We start from the raw sequence: 25,220 nt of genomic DNA on the forward strand, positions 1-25,220 counted from the left end.
TGCATAGCACCGTTTTCATTGCATCAAAGTGGTATTTTTCTAAAATTACAGTTTATCAACAACAAAAAAATACGTTTGATTTTGAGATATACCAATTATTACTGGAGTAATGGCCGTTTCCCCGAAACGCTATTTTTTTGCAGAGGCTTGCGGTGATCCTGATAGAGACTCAGCGGGTCAACCGAAATCAAAAAACTCATATTATTTCATTAGTTTGGAAGTGTGCCGGGTCCTTGAACGATCGCTTTTATGAGTATTTTGTTTTCAGTGCAAACGGGATCGTTTTTCCCACAAAATGCACGTTTTGAGCGCTAAAAATTGCATTAATTTTTTTTTGCGGCAAAATGTAACTGTATGTTTCAAAAAGCGATCGTTCAAGGACCGGAGAATTTAATAACGAAATATTTAAAAAAAAGATGAAGGAAATCGGTTCAGTAGTTTTCTTGCAATCAGGATCACGGCAAAGTCATTTTTCGGAAAACACTATTCCGAGATAATCGCGTGTAAAGTTTCAAGTTTAGCTTATGCGGCCGTGGCGAGGCGCGCTGCAAATCGCTCTAACTTTCTTCTTATTGCTCAGATCTTTATGAAAATTTGTGAAAATGTTCTCAAGATGTTGTATTTGAAGATAATGCAATAATTTTTTTTTCGGTTTTTTGAAAACTAAAAAGGTATATAACCCCTTAATTCTTGCACTACGGCAGCGGTTCTCAACCTGTTTTTGTCCGCGTACCCCTTTGGCAATATTTTCCAAACCAATTGAATCCCCTAGCTTGGAACGTTCTCGCAGAGTGGAAGAGAGTAGCGGTGGATCATGATGCGGTAGTCTAGTTCAGGTTTCAAATTGAACTATGGTTTGTTTGATTGCTACAGTCATGTTTTAAGAACAAATTTGAACAACAAATGAAGTGTTATGAAGAAAATGCCTTTGTCCGCCATTTCTGATTTTTCAAAAGCTTTCGTTTACCCCTAGGAGTACGCGTACCCCAGGTTGACAACCGCAGAACTATTTAGCTCTTGCTCTCAGACGATAAGAACTTTACGAACTAACTTACCAATCAACTTAGTATGTTATGGAACTCTTGATAAGAGATAAGAGTGTTCATTTTATTGCGAATGCATCATCATATATTAAGTCAGCCGCAAATCAAAATGTCAAATAGTGCAAATTACATATTTTTTAAAATCAAGTGTTTTCTTTTCCTGCTCTAAAAAGTTCACGTATATAGAAACATAAGTATTGAATGGTAATCTTCCCACTCTCTCCGAATATGCAAATTGTCTTCTCAACTATTTTTTATTGAAATAAAAATTCACTTAACATATCTTTTGCGTGAAGAGTAGCTTTACAATATTAAGAAGAACGGTTAAACCTAATAAAATATGTGGTGAAGAATGGAATAATCAGGAGTCCACTATCTTCGCCAGTCGAGGAAAATGGGTATCAAACTCCTGAATTTTGATCAATACGACAGTCACGAATGTCGTATAAAATACCGTTCACAGCACAGTCTATTTATGAACATAAACTTCTGTAACGCAGTTGGATTTATTCACATTATTCCTTTCGTTTCTGAGCTATGTTCAACTGTAGAATGGCCAAATAGCATACGATACTTCAACTTTCGTCATTCCGAAATCCAAGAAGACAATTTCCGGTTGGAAAATATCCTAAATGGCCAAAAACCGAATAATACGGATAATTTTGAAACCAAGATGATGACCTAACGTCGAATTTCGACTTCTGATGCCTTTTTAAAATACAAGACAGCAACTTCTGGATTATAGAAACAGTCTACGATGTCCAAATATCATCTAATATGGTCAGTCCGGGAATTGGGCTGATATCTGATCGCTGATAAACAAATCCGATCCCAGCCACCATTTCGAAATCAAAGATGGCGTATTATGGGTATTTCTAGAATCGAGATGATATCTAGATGATTGAATTCGACCACAGGCTAGATCTCAAATTTTGAAATAACGGCTTCCGGATTCTAGAAAACAGCCTAAAAAAGCTGAATCTGATTAAATATGAATTTTTCCGGAGCCTGAAACAAATTAAAGACACCGTTTTGAAATCCAAGATGGCACTGACCGGTTTCTGGAAAAAGCAAAATGATCAGATACCATCGAATGTGAATATTGTCGGAATCGGGATGACGCCCAGACGCCAGAGCCTAGCTCCAGACATTATTTTGAAATTCGGAATGGCAACTTCCGGTTTCTGAAAAAAAAGTCTAAAGTAACGAAATCCAATGAAAATGTTGACCTAAAGTTAGAAAAAAAAATCTGCCATTTCAAAATCCAATATGGCGACTTCTGGGATACAGCGTAAACTTGACAAATACCGCCGTTGTGTGTATCTCCAGAACCGGGATGAAGCCAAGGTCGAAATGCCATTTTGCGACATCCGGTCTTCGAAATACAGTTTATAATATCACCTGAATACACAATTCAGGAATCGGGTTGATGCTCCGAAATTGGAAATTAAATTTAGATGCCATTTCGAAAGCCGAAATTGTGGCTTCCGGTTTCTGTCCACGTGGAATGTGGATGGCCCCTTACATGAATTGTAAAATAACGATTATGAAATTGAAAGTGGTTTCCATAACTTTTATTATAGTTTTACCAAATATTTAAAAATTCGTTTTGTTTTGGCCATGATTACCCAATTTTTTTCGGTATAACAGTTTGAGGAAGGAATATTTTTTATTCCATACAACTTTTCCATTTACTTCCGATAAATATATTTCAAGATATACAGATATTTTATATTGAAAGAAATAACCTCATTTCTACATACGCTCCCTTTAAAAGTTACTCTTGTTAAAAAAGTATGTTAAACGGAATATAAAGCCTCAAACCAAATTAGCAAAATATCAAGATGAAAATGGCTTTCCATTGTTTTGAACTCTGTGTTAAAGAAAAATAAATTTTGTGAACATCATTTGTTATTATGTAGTCACTTTTTACCCACCAACTTAGGATCCTTACTTGGGTCCCCTGCTGAAAATTCAATTGGGCGGACTTTTCAATCCACCTCTACCGTTGGTCACTGAGTGAAATTCACATATTGTATACTACAGGCAAGAAACAAGCCAAAGGACTCACAAATGTTCTAAAAAAGGATCAACAGCTTGAAATATACGAGACTCTGTTCTTGTTTTTCACCACAACTCGTCCTTTGGGCATTCCGTTCGCTGGGGGTGTTGATGCGGGTTGGGTGGCAGGTTTGCTGTTGAGGAAGCGGTTGTTCCAGTGGTCGTCTGACTGGCTGGACTTTGTAGTATCGGACGTAGCGGCATCGGTGGTTAACTGCGGGTCCTCACCAGGGTAGCACCGGCTAGTGGACCGATGGAATATCCGTTTGAGTGTGACCCGGAAGGTGTCACTGCTGCACAACGGAATCACTATCTAGTCCAGCAAGAAGGATTTCACGGTCCTTTGACGACAGCTGGTTTGTCAACTACGCGCCAAACAAGCGTACAAAATGGCTATCCAATTTAGCCAACTCGGGTCTCACTTGGACTTTTATTTCGTTAAAACTCCGAAACTTGATGTTAAACGCGCGAGTACAATCCTCCGGGTTATTATCTAAAATTCTGCCGGCTATGTGCTATTCGACCCTTCCATTGACAACCTTCGTAGCTTTCCATCGTAGACCCTCCCTGCCGCGTAGCGCATCGCCTCGTTGATTGTACCCAACGACTCGAAACGTCTACAAACTTATCGTACAGTTTGGAGCCAGGGTTTTATTTATTTTTTTTGAAGTAGAATACTTCTCTCAGGAAGTTCGGCTACATAGGGATGTGAAATGAAAATCTAAAACTGACCTCTGATTGGTCGTTATATGATTGCTTCCCAAGCACGGTCGTCAGAATCATATACCTTGCAATTGAAAACATGCTATTTGGCCTATATAAGAGCCTGTTTAAGCCGAAGCCGCTCATAATAGTTCTAGACAGCGACAACAGCTGCGGCACTAGCCCTGTGGTTGGTCACCACGTCTCAGGAGCAGCGCGGTTTTTCTCAGCGTGTGTCGCCAGACTGCCATTATTCCCCCCGTGTTGGGGCAGCATGAAGATTGCCACCAGGAAATCCAATTTTGAAAATCAAAATGCCTTTTTCAAGGCAAATAAGCAAGTCATTGAAAGTTATAGATGAAGAAAAAAAAAAGTCATTGAAAGTTAATAATTTTTGACAACGCAAGCAAGCATTCTGTGTTGGATCCTAGCAATTTCCAAAAACCAAATTCTGTTGTAGTTGTCTAATTTTTACTTTATTTAGTAAACCCCCCACTGTAAGGGCAGCGCAAAAGCTGCGATCAGCATAACAGACTTTGAATAACAAACTGCACTGTTAGAACGCATTCACAAAGACAGTTAGCTCGACTATGCAGAGCTAATATGAAGTCGATTCAATCAATCAGCATGAACAGAATTTCGTCGTCTTCCAGCTGCCAAGTTGCAACATGATGCAACACGCAACAGCGAGTAAACGAAATCGCTTGAGCATGAGCATGAGCATGAGCATGATTGACCGCCCGCGGTTGCTACTCCGTTATTGCCAGATCAGCTGTAATTACACAGAGAACCAATGGATGATGCTTGGGATTAACATTCATCCTCAATGTGTAAAAACTGGTGACCTTAATCTTTATATTAGGCAATACCAGCGCCGGCCGCATCCGAATGCAGGTCAAAGAAGGAGTTTGTATAGGAATATGTTGACGTGATACTCGCTTTATTGGAAGCCGAGAACACCTCTGCACTTCCACGAGAAATCACTGGGATGTTGGAGAAAAGGGTAAGGTTTGCAGCAGATTTCGTTTTGGTAAACGATACGCTGAGTTCTAATACCGGGTTCATAATACCAAATATCGCGCGTACGAGTTCATTATATCTTTTACGGAAATCATAACGCGAACCGAACTCATTCCGGTTGATGATGTAACACCGCAAAAATAAAGCGCACGTAAGGATACCGGACCTATAACCTAATCAAGACAGACTCAAATATTCGAAAATCTGTTTATGAAGTCATTATGCAACTACCGAAACGTATCTCTCATTGATTTATCTCAGCTGACTACACAATGTTACAAAGCAACCAGATATGCATTAACCAAAAACAAGAAAAAAGTAAATATATAGGCCCTCAACACATACTGCAAGCGGTCAGCAAGAGAACTTCAAAAACGGCCTATTTGCTTGGCCATTGCCGTTTGAAACGAACGAAAAAAGAAAGAAAAAGAAAAAAAGGATGTGTGCGTTGACAGACGAGTCGCGTATAAGCCTGATATTAATTGCAAATAATTGCGATATTTGGTGGCGATTAATTACGATGTTTTGTCGCGATTAATTATTTACGATATTTATCGAACGAACGGAACCTACTCCAAATCACTGCGTGCTGGAATAGAACCTACGGGTGGACAGTCTGCGAATAAATGGTTTGGTACACCTCGGAAGTCACAAAACACCGAAAATCCATAGTTGAGCAAAGCTCACCTGGGCCGAAAACACGTTTACCCCGCAAAGTTATGCGCGACCGCTCTATTCCCTCTTACCGACGCATACGCGGAGACACGGTATTTTGCGTTGATTACCACATACTTCTTGAATAATGAAGCGAAGATACCTACTGAGTATGAAAAACTGGCAAAGTTTCATGCATTCATAGCTAGAAATTTTTACAAAATGCAAATATGCATATCTAACAAGACCGAGTACTAATTAGATTTAAGAAAATGCCAAAACAATCGCAATCAAAATTTATTTGCCATGCTAACCGTCAAGATTTCTACTTAATTAAATTAAAAACTGTCTATGTGTTTCAGTATTTACTCAAAAGCTAGAAAAATCATAAAACAAGGGCATAAAACTGCTCGAAATGAAAGCAGAGAAAAAAAAACAAAAAAAAAACATTGGTTCCCTTTTGCCATGCAAATCAAACAAAAGCCACAGGCAAAACGTCACCAACACTAATACTTATTCTCTAATTCCCGCGTCCTCTCTGAACTATCATGCTAGTGCGAGAACGTGCCGCACGCAAGAGCAACGGTCATCCTGCACTCGCACTTCTCTCGCTTTTCCTTGTTCACATTGCACTTACTCACACACACTTATGACAAGGCAAGGGCTAGCGGGAAACGTGCTCCGCCACCGAAAACGAAATGCAGCTCTCACAAATTAGCCACAAAATTGCACGAATCTTTCACGGATTTCAACATTGACGTCACTCTCACCGATAATACGAAACCGCCACATTTCGTATTACCTTTTACTCCACCCTTTGCACTTAAAATATAACGATTACGCGACGGGAAGGCGTAATAAAATACGTCGACATTATTGCACTATCTCCAACCGTACTCGACAACCCTCGGAACACTTCATCGCGATTCAAATCAAACACTCGGAATTCACACCGAAACAACAGTGGCCTTCATTCAATAAACGTAGACACATCACTTTTCCAGGTAGAAAATATATAACTTATAAAAACTTGAAAAAACGATGAAAAATTCCGACGAGAAACATTTTCACGTCCGTTCCACTGACATATAAATGACTAAGATCAGCGAGTAAACGAAATCGCTTGATGTTACAAACCGTAATAAGATACGGGTTAAAACCGTTGCGTGTGTGAGAGCACCATCGGTGTTTATTCGCTGGATACAAAAATCAAATGCGAATTGTGGAATAATTCGTCTAAAGAACATAAGGAAATGGTAAACCTGAACTGAAAGGCGTGGCCTATTACGTAGCACCCTTCGGCTATAAAAGAGTGTTTCTGGGAAAACTAGCACTCAGCAGTAACAGAGGATAGCAGCGGGTTGCGCTTGTGGCTGCCTTCAAATTAAACAAATTACTTGCCCTGTGGTTGGTCACCACGTATCAGGCCTCTGTCAGGCTGAACGCCAACGCGAGCGATCGGGCGACATTTTTGCCGTGAATGTGAAAACACCTTTCTATCGTGATGGCCGTGCGCATTAGGCCTCTGCCAGGCTAAACGCGAAAAGCGGAGCGAACCGATTCGCCCAGCCGTAGGTTAATGTACAGCCGTAAGTAGAGCTGGGTAAAGTATTCTACTTCAACCTTGCGGTCGTGGCTTTGCACACAACCCTCCTGTGATTTTGAAGTAGAATACTTCTCTCAGGAAGTTCGGCTACATAGGGATGTGAAATGAAAATCTAAAACCGAAAAAGTGAAAAATATGTCCTATTTCAAATGTTAATTAATCGGTCAGTATTCGATGGATTTTCTTCATTCTTGCAGCAATAGATTGGAAAATCTTCTTAGATTCTTCCCAAAAGAAGATAATCGTAATTTTATTATTCACACTATTGTACTATTGAAAATAGTCAAGCCTTGTCAAAACGAAAAATTCGACCTCTGATCGGTCGTTATATGATTGCTTCCCAAGCACGGTCGACAGAATCATGTACCTTGCAATTTAAAACATGCTATTTGGCCTATATAAGAGCCTGTTTCAGCCGAAGCCGCTCATAATAGTTCTAGACAGCGACAACAGCAGTCGTCCTCCCTTAGCAGCAGCACTTACAGTGCAGTGGATACCAGCGATGGCGAAAAGCGGCCACAGCTGTGGCGTAGCAATGGATAGCGCACTAGTTGCAGCGGATTCCAGCAACGATAGCAGCTGGGTCAGCTGATGCAGGGACAGTGAATACCAATGGCAGCGTATAGCGGCCATAACTGTGGCATGGCTATGGATAGCGAACTAGTTGCAGCGGATCTCAGCATCGATAGCGGCTGATGTAGTGAGGCACTTTAGTGAAATGCAGTCTCTGAGCGATAATGGGCACTAGTAAATGCATTCAATGAAAAGTTGACTCATTTTGACAACACGTGGGCCGTCTAGTTTTGAGTGTTAAATCAGCTTTTCACTGTTTATTTTATCACAAGGAATATTTTATTCACACTGTCAGTGATAACGCAAAAATGTGATCGGCATCTTATCCGATACAAAATGAACAACAAATTGTCCTTTTCAGGATGAAATAAAAACTTGGTTGAAGAGTTAAAATTTTCTAATGAGTTAATTCACATTTTTAAATTTGTAAAAGTTATAAATTTTACTTTATCTCCGTGTCTTAGAACGTACTGAATTATCTTTTCGTTTAGTCATGAGCACGACATCCGAAAAAATTTCATCTCAAAGCTTAAGAATTTTCAAGCCTCAACCATGACAAGCAACTTACTATATTATTGAAAATGGTCAATCCTTGTTGAAGCGCAAAATTCTGATTAGTCAACGTTTATTTACTAGAAAAAATGACTGACACGCAGCCGGGTTATCTTTCTTGTAAAAGAATTCTACTTCAAACTTGCGGTCGTGGCTTTGCACACAACCCTCCTGTTTTTTTTTCTTATAACAACTCATCTATTTGTTTCCTATGAAATTTAATCTTAATGTACATGCAACAAAATTATGAAATTGAATAATTCAAATAAGCAAAATTTGAATGATTTATATACAAGAAACTAAGCAAAATGGCACTTAAACAAAAATTAAACAAAACTCAAACATAACAATGGAGTATGCATATACGTAAGTTTTTCTTAGACTTTTTTTCCTGTGTGAACTCATCACTGTGACCAGAGACATTTGATTTATTGTGACATTACCCAGGTATTTTCTGTATTCCGCATTTCATATTATTGGCAGTATCACTATTAAAGTAAGTGATACGCTTATTGTTCATATCCGTGCTTGTGTGTGCTCTTCTAGTGCGTATTGCTCTACTATACCGAGCCTCTTTCTATCCTAATAATATCGCCTGATTACAATTCCCTGGAGAGAACTTTCATACATTACTCAGACCAGTTTTATTGTAAGGGAGATTTATTTTTGTTAGGAGAGTCAACAGAGGTACAGTAGAGTTCAGCTTGAAAGAAGGGTGAGTGGTGGGAAGCCTGAGAATAAACCAATGCTAAAGTCCTTTGACAACCAAATGACCTGATTCTACTAAGATTCGAACCCACGACCACCCTTTTATCAAAGCGGACACTGTAATCTTGCGGCTACGGAGAAGAATTTTTGTGTGACCGTCAAAAGGCGTGGTCACACATTCATTAATTTCAAACATTTTTTTGATTGAAAGACGAAACTACACGAGGAAACTAGATCTGGGAACATGACTATCACGAGACAAACAGCAGAATAGAATATAACAAACTGATTTAATAACGGGTGAAACTAAAATGTTGAAATTTTTTTTCTACTGCTGTCAAAAAAGGCAGAAAAACCGATTTATTTCTCATGAAGATGCATTCATTATCAACGAAAAAAATTAATGATCCTTTGAGTAAGGTCCGTAACCGGCTTTTTTACGAAGCTTTTTCATGATGCCGAAACAAAAGCGTTGTACGGCCTTCACATCGAATTTTCGAATGCGTCTCTTGGTTGTATCAATCAACTGTTTACAGGTCGTTGTTCTTCACTTGTTTTTGTACATCAAGGAACTTGAAATCTCAAAGAAATCTTCGATTCGACGACACAGAGTTGGATACAAATGAGGTCGAATGGTTGTTCATGAACGTTTGTTTCAATTACCGGAATGTGATGATGCTTCATCTGGCTGAAAGAATTTCATGTGCTGTAATATTTACATTAATTTCATACTAGCGAAATATCGAGAAAAGTTTCTAGAAAATATTTACTCTACATCTAATTATGTTTAGGGCGCTCACAAACAGAGGTAAACGCATATAACAGAGGTAAACGAAATTACGAGGGGATAAAATGATAGATAGAAAAGCGAAGCAATATTGAACATAAAAATCAGAGGTATTTTAGTCCTTTTGGAATGAAAAACTGAAATAAACAAAGTATTCACTCATAGAATAATTTTTTATTTAATATCGCATGGAAAAATTTTACTAATTTTCAACAATTATAGAAACTTATCGACAGTTGTTGAAAAGAAATATTTAAAATTGTTTTCAATGTTCTAAAAATAAAAAGTTTTATTGTTTTCCCGGTCATAAAAAACGTATGTCATTCGCAAACCATCAAAATTTTGAATACGAAAAATGTCTAAGAAATATAAAAAGCGATTGTTTGCATGATGCCGATGCTATCCACTACTATCTTTGACGAATGCTCAAATATAAAAAAGAAAAAGATTTTTGATTTCTATTCCAGTTGATCGAATATTATATTTGAACATGCTTCGAAATCGAAAAAAGTCACAAACCACGACTACAAGGTTGACGTAGAACTACATAAGGTTGTTTGATACATATGTTGTATTGAATATGTTTTAAGTTTTGTACAAAAGAGGAGTTGAAGTGCTACCGAATTGCAATTTGCACATACATCACTGAAGAAAAATGGAGCAAACACTATGCAACGCAAACAAGTTTCTCATATACTAAGGCTTGAAAATTTGTAAAATGCAACTATCCGATAACTTAATCTTGACAATTTTTTAGGTTTGATAATCTGCCGTTCTACGCATAGTTGTCCCATGTTACTTTTGGTCGATTTTCGTTTTTTATCACCAATGAGTCTATTTTCACATATATTTTTGAAAAACTTGGAACATTGTTTGTTCCGAAAATCTTGAAAAATTATACCAAGTCTGTTTTTCCCATTGATGATTTTCTACACATATTTGTCCCACTAGATTTTTTCTATTCTAATTCATCCCCTTAACCACTAATTCCCACATTTATAACTTGGGAAGGGCTACAGAGCACTAAAGACTTCTCCTAACAACGTACAGGTTTCAGAAATTCGGTACCAAAAATCACTTTGCTTGATTATTTAAATGCGGTACGTTCATATCTTTGTTAGGGATAACTAAGCCATGTCTGCTGGTTTGTAATCTGAATGTTTTTCCTTTTCGAGCATAAAAAAAGATAAACGCATGAGATTCATACTAATTGGAAGTTGTGAGAACTGTCTGTTGTGTGTAGCCAAAATGGTGAAAGCCCAACAACGTTCAAATATGATAGGAATGGGCAATCTAAAAAACAATTCCCCTTTGTAATGGTAAGTCATCTGATACTTATTCAATTAACTAAACTTTCATCTCGACTATCATCACTTGCGTATAAAGACTACAAGATTAGCGTGATCATTTTCGTGAAAAGTTAAACAGTCTTGTATCCCCAGTACGAACTTTGTATTGGGAAACATCGAATGCACGTGGTGGGACTGATATGCATAGAAATTACATATTGGAAGGCAAATTTCTCGGCATTATGGTCCCAGTGGGTATTTTTATGGAAAAGAGTGTTAAATCGAAAAACCTTCAACTAGATTTATTGAAAACAGTCAATTGCAAGGTAAAACTGGTTAGAAGACCATAATTGCATTTGTCATATTGACGCAATGCCTAAAAGTATTGTAAAACTTTAACATCGTTTTTCTCGTTTGCATGATTTGGAACATGGGACAAATATGCATAGAACGGCAGTAATGCAGATAACAAAAGTTGTTCGGGTGTTGTGCTTATTAGGAAGGAAGGAAGAGATAATTCAGTGCGTTCTGAGACATGGAGATGAAGTCAGATTTCTAACTATTCTAATATTTTTTTTACTCTTCAGTTAAGTATTTATTTTATCCTGAAAAGAAAAATGTGCTAATTAACTTGATATCGGATAAGATGCCGATCACATCTTTGCGTTATCATGTGTTTTAACCCTTTCCGACCGAGCCCACACAATTGTGTAGGTAAAAAATGACGGATAACAAAACCTAAATCGAAACAATTCCTATATAAAAACACTTGCTTGCCCCGGTTTTTTATTTTTCGTAGCAGCTGTGATGTTGATACTAGCTTTGTGCGCAATAAAACAGTGAATAGGACGTTCAAAAAACGAGCGTGAAGGTTTTATTTAAGTCACCTTCTACCTACGCAATGATATGGGTCCGGTCGGAAAAGGTTAAACGGTGGTGTGTTGTCAAAATGAGGCAACTTTTCATTGGATGCATTTACTACTGCTCGCTATAACACACAGCATTACACTAAAGGAAGTGCCGCTGCATCAGCTTGACCTGCTACTATCGATGCTGAAACCCGCTGCACTTGCTGCGCTATCCACAATTGTGGCCGCTATCCGCTGCCATTGGTATCCGCTGCACTGCTGCTGCTCTGCGAAGTGAGGACTGTTGTTGTCGCCTTTTAGAACTAATATGAGCAGTTTCGGCTGAAACAGGCTCTTATATAAGGCAAATAGCACATTTCAAATTACTAGGTCTGTAATGATGTCGACCGTGCTGGGGAAGCAATCATATAACGAATTTTGCAATCAGAGGTCAAATTTTGTGTTTTGACAAGGCTTGACAATTTTTAATAGTACAATAGTTCGAATAAAACAAAATACAATTTTCAGCATTTGGAAGAAATCTTAGAAGATTTTCCAATCGATTGCTGCAAGAACGAAGAAAATCCATCAAAAACTAACCGATTTATTAGCATTTGAAATTAGACATATTTTTTACTTTTTAGATTTTTATTTGTCATCCCTATGTAGCCGAACTTCCTGAGAGACGTAGTTCTACGTTAAATAATCTGCACGGTCACATGTTCATTTTTTTATTTTCACCATTAGAAAAACGACTTAAATCAACGAGTTCGCTAATAGGTTTCTGGTATTTTTTACTGAAAATGTCCTGCAAATCTCAGTCCTGTATATAGTTTAAGATGATAGAGGGAAAGTTCTTTCAAACGCGAAGCTCACCTGGCGTAAACCACTTTGGTTAAGCCAACAAACGTCAGATCATTTTTATCTTGACCCTGCAAATGTTTCTATTTTTGACATTTGCTGTTTGCTATATTATTACCTATCATTAGAAATGTTGTGCCAGTTTATTCGCGCAGCATAAGAATAGCATCACTTACCCTGTTTTGATTGACGGTCGAATGATTAACAATAGAAAAAAACACTCATGTTTTCTAATCGCTTGGTGTTAAACATAAAGTTTGACGTTCCAATTATAGGCTTATCAGTTGCCTTTACCGAGAGCGAAAAATATATTATGATTTGAATGCACAACTAATTTGTACCGTCGGACCCGGTGGTGTCAAACAACAGAACGGACGTAATTTCCAATGTCTATGTTTATTAAAACTCAAACGAGCACGGGTCGATTAAGGTCCCATTATCAACTCTCGAGACAGGCATCGCACTTAGCCGCGTAATAAGACGCAAACAGGGAACTGCCTACGCATCCTATTATGGTACCACTTTAAAAGAAATTATCTCCATGTTTATTGCATCCACCCAAAACAAAAAACAGCGCTGGCCACGCCATCACAAGCACGGTCGAGCGAAATCATCTCCAGTCGGGCCCAGTTTATATTTTATTGAGCTGCCACTCAACTGAACCCGTGTAAAAGGTTCAATAAAACTCATCGACTTTATCGTTGATATAGTAATAACAATAATAAAAAGAAATCAAAACCTGCCAGCCCCTCGAAAAAAAAAGTGTTGAAAAGTAGCCGAATTATGAAGGAAAAAGATGAAAACAATAATCAAATCAAATAATAGAGTAATAAAAATGTGGTAGCATGCGAAATCACAGCGGTATCAGCGCTCGTAAAATAATCGTAAAAATATAAAGCAAGACGACAGCGAGAAGCCGGCCGGCTGCCGGCACCTGCAGTCACGGTTCGGGTTTTGACCGGCCTAGTAGTAGATGGTTAGCTACTCATGGTACCGCTAGAGATATTCTTCTGGTGTGAGCAATTATTAACAGCCCTTCGCACCATAGCGCCCTACTCGGTGCTCAAACCAGGCGGAGCTCATGGGATGGTATCTTTATCGTCATCCCCCAATGAAAACAAACACACGCCCCATTCGTACCAACGAACACGCAAACTCCCCGCACAGTTCCGCTGCCTCGATGCATTCCCTCATGCTCGACACACGCTGCCCCCATAGAGTCGATGTATGTCCGGACCAGTTGGAATATGGTGCCGCGTTTCTACGGCGATTATTAGAGTTTTATTGCATCAGTTTTGAGACTGTGTTTATCACTAATAATCGGTTTCCGAAAAGCCCGCACCGTGATCATAAAACCGGTGCTTATTTGTTTGTCAATATTGCCTCACGTTGGTAGCACAAGTAATCTAGTAAAGCTTTGAACGCAATATATAATATTTTACGTTTTCTCTTATCTGATTTGCTGCACCAGACCAGAAATGCGATATTGTTTTAGGCTATAATAGTAGACGTTTACTTGTCACCGCAATTAGGAGACGATGTCCATGATCTAAAATCAACGTAAGACGAAAAAAATTACCATACAAGCTCTCGTGAAAACGTTTAACGAGAACTGTATCAATCAAGGTCCCTGTATCTATCGCCGGACCCATCGCATCGCAACATTGTGCCATAACTATTTGTTTTATTAGGCATAATAAAACGTATAAAATCTGTTCCATGTGTGTTCCGAATCCGCGGTTTAGTGTATTTTTTCTTCTATCTTCGTCTACCTCAGCACTGTTGAGGTTGGCCACATAAAAACTGAGGTCTTTTTTCCATTTTTCTCCGAAAGCATGGTATATGTATGATAACACCATCAGCGTTATTATGTGCTATGATATTGGAATGGTCTTCTCCCTTATCCCGAATCCAACTAGCCAATTGGCGAAAGCGACGGAAGATATGTGCACCAAAATCAAGTGCAAGCAACAAGTGTTGATGGACCGAAAGAATTGATATTTAAACATAGCCATAACAATATCCGTTAACGAGCGTGAGCACGTATTCACTTCGGGTTTCCCTCGTTTTCTCTCCATTGCAGTTCTGTCGCTGAGGAATACCCAGGAAGAGGAACCACCAGATCCGCAACTGATGCGTCTGGACAACATGCTGATCGCGGAGGGAGTTGCTGGACCGGAGAAAGGCGGTGGTGCAGGTGCGGCGGCCGCAGCTTCGGGTGCGGCCAACGGTAAGTTGGCTAAAAGCACGTTATTTATTTAACCATATTTTTTTTTTCTTTCTGTGACTCCCGCAGATTTCCTTTCGCAATCGGACTTAACCGGGGGTCAGGACAACGCCATCGAGCACTCAGATTACCGAGCCAAGCTGGCCCAGATCCGTCAGATCTACCACCAAGAGCTGGAGAAGTACGAACAGGCCTGCAGTGAGTTCACCACACACGTTATGAATCTACTGCGCGAGCAAAGTCGCACCAGGTGGGTGTCAATAATACCGTTTAGATGGCATTATACAATTGGGCTCATACGAACGATGCGTTTTTTGTTCCTCTCCACTGACAGACCTATCACACCGAAGGAGATCGAGCGAATGGTACAAATTATTCACCGGAAATTCAGCTCGATTCAGATGCAGCTCAAGCAGTCCACATGCGAAGCTGTCATGATACTTCGGTAAGTATGAATGCTCTGTCTTAGTAGGTTGTTCCGTAAGAAATAAAAAGATATTGTGACGATATTTGTTGTCCAAATCACTGAGATTTTTGAAGTGAATAACAAACGAACAAAAAATAAAATAAAAATTTACCTACGTTAGTTATACTTGCTATAATATTTGGATCGTTTTTGGCTAAAATAAATATTGATTGCTTGAACCAGTTTCGCGATTTTTCTGAAAGGTTTGTTAAACATCAAAAAATCTTTTTTGTTGAACACGTTCTTAATTTGTTAGAAATTGAATTTTCAAAATGGATCTTTATTTGTTCTAGTTTAGTACCCGAAAATCAACCACGATTTTGTTCGCTAGAAGTGCAAAAGTTCAGCTAAAATAACAATCAGGCAAATAACTTAATAAACTTTTCGGTTACTCGAATCTGTTTTCGCGATAAGTACGATGGCGCCGGAAAAGTTCTCACTTTATCATGATTTTTTTTTATTTTATGTGGAAAATAAAAGAAATTTTTGGAGAAGGAAACCTCTGCCATTTCCGTAAATTTCATCGCGAAGATCAAATTTGGTTTTCTTACGTTTAAATATCGAACGGTTGTTTCAAACGCACACTCCCACTCTCCTTTTTCCTCGTTTGTACGGTTCTCGATGTGCCTTAACGACAATATATGCCTATGTGTTCAGTAGTCGTCGTAAGATTGCAAATTTATGATTCGATTCGATTATCATACAGGGGTTTACTTACATCAAAGTCCCTTGGTACGAGTATAATACAATAGTTTATTCAGGATGTAAACGAAAAAATGAGAGGAGAAAATGTTGGGCCTTTCCAAAAACGCTGGACCAAAAGAACACTGACTGCCAGCTTGAAAACGGAAAACAAAGTGACAAAGAGTACTAACGAACATATTATAAAAACTGAGCATGGAATAACTGCAAAAATGTCTATATTGCACTAGAAACCTGTATACATATATTGTTGAACGAGCATTATTCAGTTAAACCGCAAATGCAATGTTTCAAAGGGATCAGCATATTTTTATAATGTTACTAGCTGACCCAGCAAACTTCATCCCGCACATTTTTCTCTATATTCAAATAATTATAAACATTCTAAATCAGCCAAAGATTGACCTTTGTTTATAGTCTGCAAATACATGACGAATCGGATATTGCATAAATTCAAACTCAAAAGACAAATCGTTTGAAATTATTGGGTTTATCGAAATTAGAATATTCTCGCTTTTTGGCTTCCGTACTTCACTTCGATTCTGGAAATCTCCATACTGGGTGGTATTCGATCATTTTCAGCTGTTTCCCTGAAACAGGAAGTTGTCATCTTAAACATCAAAATGGCATGTGCGATCAATTCATCAATTCAATCTGATTCCGGAAATATCCATATTGGATGATATTTAGTCAGTTTCGGCTGTTTCTGTTTAACGAAAGTTGTTATCTTAGAACTCGAAGTGGTGCCTGTGGTCGACGTTTTTGCTTTTGTGCATAATTCTGGTTCCGGAAATACCCAAATGTGGTGGAAATCTGTCGTTTTTTTATACCGGAGGTCGCCATCTTAGAAATCAAAATAATGTATGAGGTCGACTTTTTTGCTTCCGTGCATCATCCCGATTCCGGAATGGTATGGGATGGTACTATTTGGTCACTTTCGGTTGATTTCCAGAAACCGGAAGTCATCATCTTTAATTTCAAAATGCCATATAGAGTTGAATTTAAAAATGGCATCTAAAGTCGAATTTTGACTACTGCTGTCCCATCCATCCCAATTATTTTCGGCTGTTTGCCGGAAAAATTGGTCGAAATATCTGTTTCAATCGCATGGAACATACTCTGCAAGGGGGTCTTTGCAAAATATGTAGGACTTGCCAAACCATCATAGAAACATTTCTTTCCTCCAAAAACTTCCTAATGCAGAATTCGATTCCATTTACTCGATTCGCGAGTTATGCAGAAATTTGTGTTTAATTTGTATGTGACCCCTCTTTTCCGGAAGAGGGAAAGGTGTCGAGCCACCATGAAAATATTTTTTGCTCTCAAAACCTTCACATGCCAAATTCGGTTCCATTCACATGATTAGTTCTTGAGTTCTGCAGAAATTTGTGTTTCATTTGTATAGGACCCCTCCCTTCCAGAAGAAGAAGGAGTGTCGAACTACCACGTAAATATTTTTTATCCTTTAAACCCTCTGCATAACAAATTTACTTACCTTACCAATCAGACGAGACCTCTGGTGGCTCGTACTGTATCAAGAAGTTGTCGCCATGTTGCTCGGTTTTGGTCTGTATTTCGCCAGTTCCCCAGGCGTCTCATCACCCGCAAGTCTCCTTCAATCTGGTAGAGCCATCGTGCACGCCCCTCTATTTTCGAGGTCGGCAAGATTTCTGAAGAGAAGTGATTTTAAAGGGTTGCCAACCGGCATCCTTACGACGTGACTATCCCACTGCAACCTATTGATTTTCGCCAGGTGTGCAATGGGGTTCTCTTCAAGTAGCGCGTGCAGCTCGTGGTTCATGCGCCGTCGCCATTCTTCGTCGTCCGTTTGTACTCCACCGTAGATAGTCCGCAGCACTTTCCGTTCGAAAACTCCAAGGGCATTAAGGTCCTCCGCGAGAAGCGTTGTTGTCTCGATTCCGTAGAGGACTACCGGTCTTATCAGGGTTTTGTACAGCGTCAGGTTCGTGCTTCGTCGCACTCGGCTCGATCAAAGTGTCTTCCGGAGTGTAAAGCAAGCACGATTTCCAGCCCAGATGCGTCTCTGGATCTCTTTGTTGGTGTCATTGACCCCAAATACACGAACTCGTCGACCACCTCAAGTTCATTGCCGTCTATAGAGACTTGAGTTGGGAGGCTGATGTTCTCCTTGGAGCCACTTGTTCGCATGTATTTCGTTTTCGACTTATTTATTCGCAGTCCGATTCGTTCGGCTTCGGCTTTCAGTCGGGAGTAAGTTACCCCAGCAGTCTGCAAAGTTACATGTTATGTCAAAGTCATTCGCGGAGCTCAGACGCTAAACAAACCTTATGAAAATCGTGCCCCTAGTATCGATGCCCGCCCTTCGGATCACACCCTCAAGGGCGATGTTAAACAGCAAACAAAAGAGTCCATCACCTTGTCTTAACCCTCTACGTGATTCGAAGGGGCTCGAGAGTATCCCAGAAAAAACACGTACGTAGCACATCACTTGCGCCATGACGGCCTTGATCAGTCGCGTCAGCTTATCCGGAAATCCGTTGTCGTACATGATCTGCCATAGCTGTGTATCATGGGCCGCCGTGGAGTCGATGAAGATGTGATGTGTGGGCACGTTTTACTCGCGACATTCCTGTAAGATCTGTCAGATCGAAAGGATCTGGTTCGTGGTGGCACGGGCTCCTGTGAAGCCCGCTAGGTACTGGCCCACGAACCTCCTGGTTAAAGTTGATAGACGATGGAACAGGATCTGTGAGAGTATTTTGTAGGCGGCCTTGATCAGCGAGATACCACGACAGTTGCGGCACTCCAGTTTTTCGCCCTTCTTGTAGATGGAACAAACGACTCTCTCCATCCACTTGTCTGGCAGTTTTTCCTCCCTCCAAATCCAAGAAATGACCCATTGCAGCGTTCTAGCCAGCGCCTCTCTGCAATGTTTAATGAGCTCGCTCGGCAGTCCGTTTTTGCCTGAGGCTTTGTTGTTTTCCAGTTTCCCGATTTCACAAAGAACTTCACAAACATCGGGGACTGGTACTCGGTCAGCTGCTACTGATGCTCATGTCGGCTTGCGGCACATAGCCTCTGCGAGACTAGTTTACCTTCTCATAGAGCTTCCGCGTATCACTGGCACGGTACAGCTGCTCCAGCTCCTCATGTTCACGATCCTCTTGCTGGCGCTTCTTGCGTCTGAGAATCGTAGTCATGTCGTTCCGTGCCCGTTTATAATTGACCTTGTTCTCTCTCGTTGACCTGCCCAGGTATATCGTCCAGTTCCGGTTCTTCTCATTCACCGCTGCCTCGCACTCCTCGTCATTCCATTCGTTTTTGCCACTTCTAGTGTCGCCTTTGTTCCCCGATAGCTGTGCGAATGCTGCAACAGCCGTCTTCGAGAGGCGATGAGCCAAGCCCCTATGCCGTGGGCAGTACAACTTCGAGCTGTTGCGTGTATTCCTTCGCAGTCTGGAGGTCCCGGAGCTGCTTGATGTTAAGCCGCGGGATTCGGTGATGTCACGCGTGGTATACGGTCGACAGCTTTAAGCGCAAATTTACCGCAACTAGGTAGTGGTCCGAGCCAACATCTGCACCGCGATTGGTGCGTACATTTGTCATGTCTGAGAAGAACCGGCAGTCGATGAAAACATGGTCAATTTGGTTTGCTGTACGTTGGTCAGGTGATCTCGAGGTTGTTTTATGGATGTATTTTCGGGGAAAGAAGGTACTTCGGACTGCCAGTTCTCGGGAAGCTGCGAAGTTGACGCATCGCTGGCCGTTGTCGTTTGTCGCGGTGTGCAGGTTGTGCGGACCGATCACCGCCTTGTATTCTCTGAGCGTTCATGTCCCCAATGACGATCTTGATGGCTCTACGCGAGCAGCTATCGTAGAGTTTGTCCAGCTGTGCGTAGAACGCTACTTTCTCTACATCGGGTCTTCCTTCAAGAGGGCAGGCTACATTAGGGATAGAGTAGTTGTAGAAACGGCCATTTGTTCTCAACAACACAACCTGTTACTGATCGCCTGCCACCTAATCACACGACTCTGCATCCTGCCCAGCACTATAAAGCCGGTACCCAGTTCATTGGTTGTGCCGCCGCTCTGGAAGTACTGTGCCTTGCGGCCACAAATCCTCCGTACCTTCTCTCCTTTCCGCAAAGCTCCTGGAGCGCAACGATGTCGAAGTGGCGGAGTTCAAGCTGATCTAGCAGAATCCGGTCGCCTCCCGGGGTGTTCAGCGATCTACAGTTCCAAGTGCCGAGCTTCCAAGCGTCGTCCTTATTTCGTCGCATAGGTCGTTGCCGATTGTTCCGGTCCGTATTCAATTCTTGATTGTTCGCAATGCTGCCTTACTGGGGCTGCGGATGCCTAGTCTCGCGACGGGGCTGCCGTCTTGGCCAAATTTGGTAAACTTTTTTTATAACTGAGTATAGATCCCACGTACCACTTTCCTACAATTTTCTTATGTAAACCTTATCTGGATGCAATCTATTTCAAATTATTGTAGATATTTCAACTAGAAAATATAAATTTGGTGCAAAATTGCAAGAAAATCGATATCGTAAAAACGATTACTTGTGATCCCAAATTTCCTAAAATTTTACAATAAGTATTATTTAGTAAAATCTTAGTTTTTTTTAACGTCTAGGTACACATAGTTTGACGAAATAAGAAATGAGGCCATTGCTTATCCTTATTCAAGCCCTCGCTTTATCACTATAAAAAGCAAGTGCGAACTCCGTGTTCCTAGCAATTGCTCATCAAACGGAACATAAAGTTCAATTTCCTTTCCATCGTAAAATTTCTCACAAATATGAACAGTCTAACTCCGCCCATGAGTAAAAATATAAAAAGCACGAAATTCTTTCCGTTTGCTGACCTCTTGGAGTTCTGCAAATTTCAATTACCAAAAGTACGATTTAGAAATCACAAAACGCACAGACACAAGATATAAAATCGTGAAAAACACGAAGCGAAGTTTTAAGTATTAAATGTAGAGTTATGGAGAATACTAAATACCCGATCAGAAAGGACTCAACAGTATTATTGAAAGCACATAAGGCAGAATTTCGTAAGCTAAACTTCTAAACAAATCAACGATATTTGAAAAAGATACGAAGTTTGGTAAAGAGCGACAAAGCTGATGAAAGCTTTTATTTTAATTCTCAGGATTTTACTTTATGATTTTACAAATTAAAAAGAAAAAGGCTTGTTTTTTATTTATTTATAGGACGGTGAATCATAACTGGTGAACAATGTTCTCAAAATTCTTAAACACGTCCTGTTCGAAAATTCATAAAATGTTCATATAGGTACAACAAATAATGTTTGAAAAGTTCAAGCAATACAATGTTCTAGGCTCCGCATTTATTTCTGACAGGATCGTTATTCTTTGTCTCATGATAATACGGGGGAAAAATGAATAGATTTTATTAAGCTCAAAACAGAGATTTTCTGCCGAAAGTTACGTTGTGCAGTTACCATAATGGAGCAAGAAGTACATTAAAAAAATCCACACTACTTACAGATCCCGCTTCTTAGATGCCCGACGGAAGAGACGCAATTTCAGCAAGCAGGCTTCTGAAATTCTGAACGAGTACTTCTACAGCCACCTTAGCAATCCGTACCCTTCAGAAGAAGCTAAGGAGGAACTTGCTCGAAAATGTGGCATAACCGTTAGTAGTCGTCTCGGCTTATTCCATATGTAGAAATGAGTTGTAATTAATTTTCATTTACAGGTTTCCCAAGTATCGAATTGGTTCGGCAACAAGCGTATTCGCTACAAGAAAAATATCGGCAAAGCCCAGGAGGAAGCGAATCTGTACGCAGCAAAGAAAGCCGCCGGTGCATCACCCTATTCCATGGGTGGCCCACCGAGTGGAGCTGCCACTCCAATGATGTCCCCTGCCCCTGCTCAGGATTCGATGGGATATTCCCTCGGCTCTGGCGGCTACGACCAGCAGCAGGCCTACGATGGTAGCATGGGCTACGATCCGATGGGTGGCCATCAAGACTTGAGTCCTTGAGATGCGGAGTACTAATTCCCAGTGGACCTTAGGGAGTGCACGGACGACGCGACACTCAGCGAACCGTAGTAGGCAAGTGTAGGAAATCTGAAAATTGAAAAACAAAGTTAGACATAATTTTATATTATAATTTAAACGAGGAACACAGTCGAAGCGCGGATAGGATCAGGGTAGCACCGAGGAAAAGTATGTTCCGCTTAAACACACTTAATTTCTCGTTCAGTACGTCGTAGAATGATTTAGTTTTAGAGCGAAGCATTATTTATAGTACTACTAATTAAGTTTTAGTAGAACACATCAGTTACAAACGAGTGAGTGCAAACATCTCGCATAGAAATAGAGTTAGTGTTTATAACTAAACAAAAAAACATCACTTGTTTGATCTTTTAGACGACGGTAGAAGCAGGCTTGGTAGTGATAGAAACAATTCGACATTGTCTATCCCTGCTTTGGCCGTTGATATGAACGTACAATTTTCCTTATAGCAAGGAAGTGATCTGCCTTAGTTTATTCGATCCTATACATTAGTTGAATTTTACGTAAAACATCGCTGCAATACGTTCTACATATTAGTTATTTACGTTACGAGTGCATTTTTTTCCTCTTTGCAAACATCCGCCCAGATTCCAAGAATGGCGATTTGTTTACTCTGTAAAAGTGTAAAATAATACCAGAACAAATCAAACCCCCTGATTTACATGATACTTGACTTTCCGCATATTTGTTACCTCAACCGGTTTATTCCTACGAGAGAGACAACACATTACATTTTATAACTACACTTTTGAAGAACCTGTGTGCTAACCAGATTCTCCTAATTGACCTACATAGATCCACTAACACAGCTAAGAAAGATAAAAACAAAGCAAAGGATACTTCAATTCTACCGATAGAAAATAATTTAACGAAACAACAACTATTGTGTATACCATTAGGCATTAGGAATCAAGCGATACTACTACAATAGGCCATTAAATTACACAATTAATTCAAGTCAGTCGCTGGCTGAAGGCTCCATGTAAACGACATCCACCACACTCATGTTTGCCATGGAGAGGTGGCCAACCACGCTCATCCGCCGTAGGATAAAATGAATGGGCGAGCCGCACTCAAATTATATACGTAAACTAAAATAACGCAAGTTAGTGAAAGCAGAAAGTTATGCGAGAAATTATTTCCCCCGTTCTAGCAATAATTGGAGGAAAACAAAAAACAACGCTATTTTTAGAGTAGACGCGTTTGGAGCAGTTTAATTTCTTCCATATATAAAGCAAACAAATAAAAAGCTGTAAGCAAAAACACACACACACACAGAACATACTTTTCAACTCACATAGAAACAACACAAACACAAAGTATACAATTTTCAAGGTTTTAAAATTTTGAAAACCATTCAGAAAAAGAAAATTTCGGAACCCAGATATACGATTCGCTATACCAAAATTTAGCTATACCCCCGCCAGAAAGGATTTGTACTTAAAATTAAAGGCAGAATTGAGCTGAGCAAACTTGACATTAACTAACGGAAGCAAGAATATGGGTGCATGTGTGCGTTTTATAATGCAAAATATACCAGAGTAGCAGTGTTTATCCAAACAACGGAATACGCTCACACACATACGCAAAGAACAAACAACAAAAATTGACAATATGTGCAAGCAAAGTATGAAAAAGTAACGAAGCTGAAAAACGAAAAACCTGGTAGCAAAGCCACCGGCCTGGGCGATACGGGAGCTACTCCGGTAAACTCGAACTGCGCCACAGGTCACCGTGTGACGTTTTAGAGAATGCGAGTTGATGAAACAAAAAATTAAGCGAACAAATCATTTGTATACGATATAATAATAAACTATTATAAATAATGAAAAAAAAAGTTTGAAAATATACTATTTAAAAAATATGACTTGTGGACAAACTAAAACTATTTTCCAATCATTTTAATAGAAAATTTCTGTTTCGGACTAAATCAAGAGCAAAAAATACAAGTAATATATAGTGGCTTTTATTGTTAAGAAACTAACGCGATGAAGGATGACGTTCTCCGATCCGGTTTTCAGTTCCGATTTGCTCGGATGGAAATTAAGAAAGCTACAGAAGTACACTCCCTGGAATGAAGCACTCAGGTAAAACTCGAATTTCAGCCGGCAAATGACACATACGTACAACACACTTCATGTTTGTCGTTGATTTCGTTATCTAAAGCTTGTCATTAGCAATACCCATACCCGATAATAGCAATCTTCGTTTGTACGAGTTTTAATTTCATCGGTCCATCAGTTATCATTTGCGATGTTCTGTTCCTTTTATACGCCCTCATCTTAGTCATGATACCTTGCGCACCGCACGTGAACTATTCTAAACCGCCATTGTATTGTTCCGATTCAACCGAAAACGCAATTAGCATTGTGTAAGCATTTAATTGAGTATAATTTTGTTTTTTTCCACCACTGACGTCTAGATTAACGAGGAAATAAACTATGAGGAAACCGTTCTTGAGAATAACTATGAACATGAAAAAAACGAAAGTAATGTATACGAAAACGATTTAAAAATCTATTAAATCTATTACATTTAAATTTTATGTGTACTTAATTATAATAACAGGAGAAAAAGATACAAAAAATAACAAATGTGAGTGAAGAGGGCGAAGTGGAAGCAGTAAATTAACAATTAATCTTAGTAAAGATATGAAGTAATATAAAGAAAATAAGATCTAAAAAACGTAAGAAATAGGCTTTTTTGTATTTAAGATGACAAAGGTATTCTCACTTAGTTGTAACTGCGTGCAAACTGTATATCTAATGTTCTCGGTCTTGTAAAAAAATAACTTCAGTAAAATAGAATCAACAATGAATCCCAGTGCCGACAAATAGGTGGACAGCGTGATCTACGCACAAACAACCCAGCTGGTCTAGATTCAATCTAGTCGACATCGGAAGATTTTCTAAGGTGAACAATCTCTGGGATCACGCCTTCCATTGCATTAGGAAGTAAAACCATTGGTGTCATTAGGGTCCTGGGTGGAGTCGCCAGTGGCGGAACTAAACCGACGAAAAATAGGCGAAAAAAAACAATGCAGTTTATTACCTAAAATTACAAATCTCTTCACTTCATCTATGGGCATC

The 25,220-nt window shown here is 39.7% G+C and overlaps 1 protein-coding gene across 3 annotated transcripts in view; it reads left to right on the forward strand.

The window, feature by feature from the left end:
* LOC129721313 (homeobox protein extradenticle) overlaps window positions 1-24,825 on the forward strand; it is a 64,309-nt gene extending 39,484 nt beyond the window's left edge. Inside the window, exons 3-7 of one of the 3 annotated variants that reach the window (XM_055673750.1) lie at window positions 14,788-14,934; window positions 15,001-15,181; window positions 15,266-15,376; window positions 21,597-21,744; window positions 21,808-24,825. In XM_055673750.1, coding sequence (XP_055529725.1) covers window positions 14,788-14,934; window positions 15,001-15,181; window positions 15,266-15,376; window positions 21,597-21,744; window positions 21,808-22,095 — 875 coding nt within the window. In that variant the 3' untranslated portion in view covers window positions 22,096-24,825. The remainder of the gene's footprint in view (window positions 1-14,787; window positions 14,935-15,000; window positions 15,182-15,265; window positions 15,377-21,596; window positions 21,745-21,807) is intronic. The other 2 variants (XM_055673751.1, XM_055673752.1) reach the window with 2 other exon arrangements.
* Window positions 24,826-25,220: the final 395 nt, after the last annotated feature.

Source organism: Wyeomyia smithii, chromosome 2 (assembly GCF_029784165.1).
Source record: "Wyeomyia smithii strain HCP4-BCI-WySm-NY-G18 chromosome 2, ASM2978416v1, whole genome shotgun sequence".
Lineage (NCBI taxonomy): Eukaryota > Metazoa > Arthropoda > Insecta > Diptera > Culicidae > Wyeomyia > Wyeomyia smithii.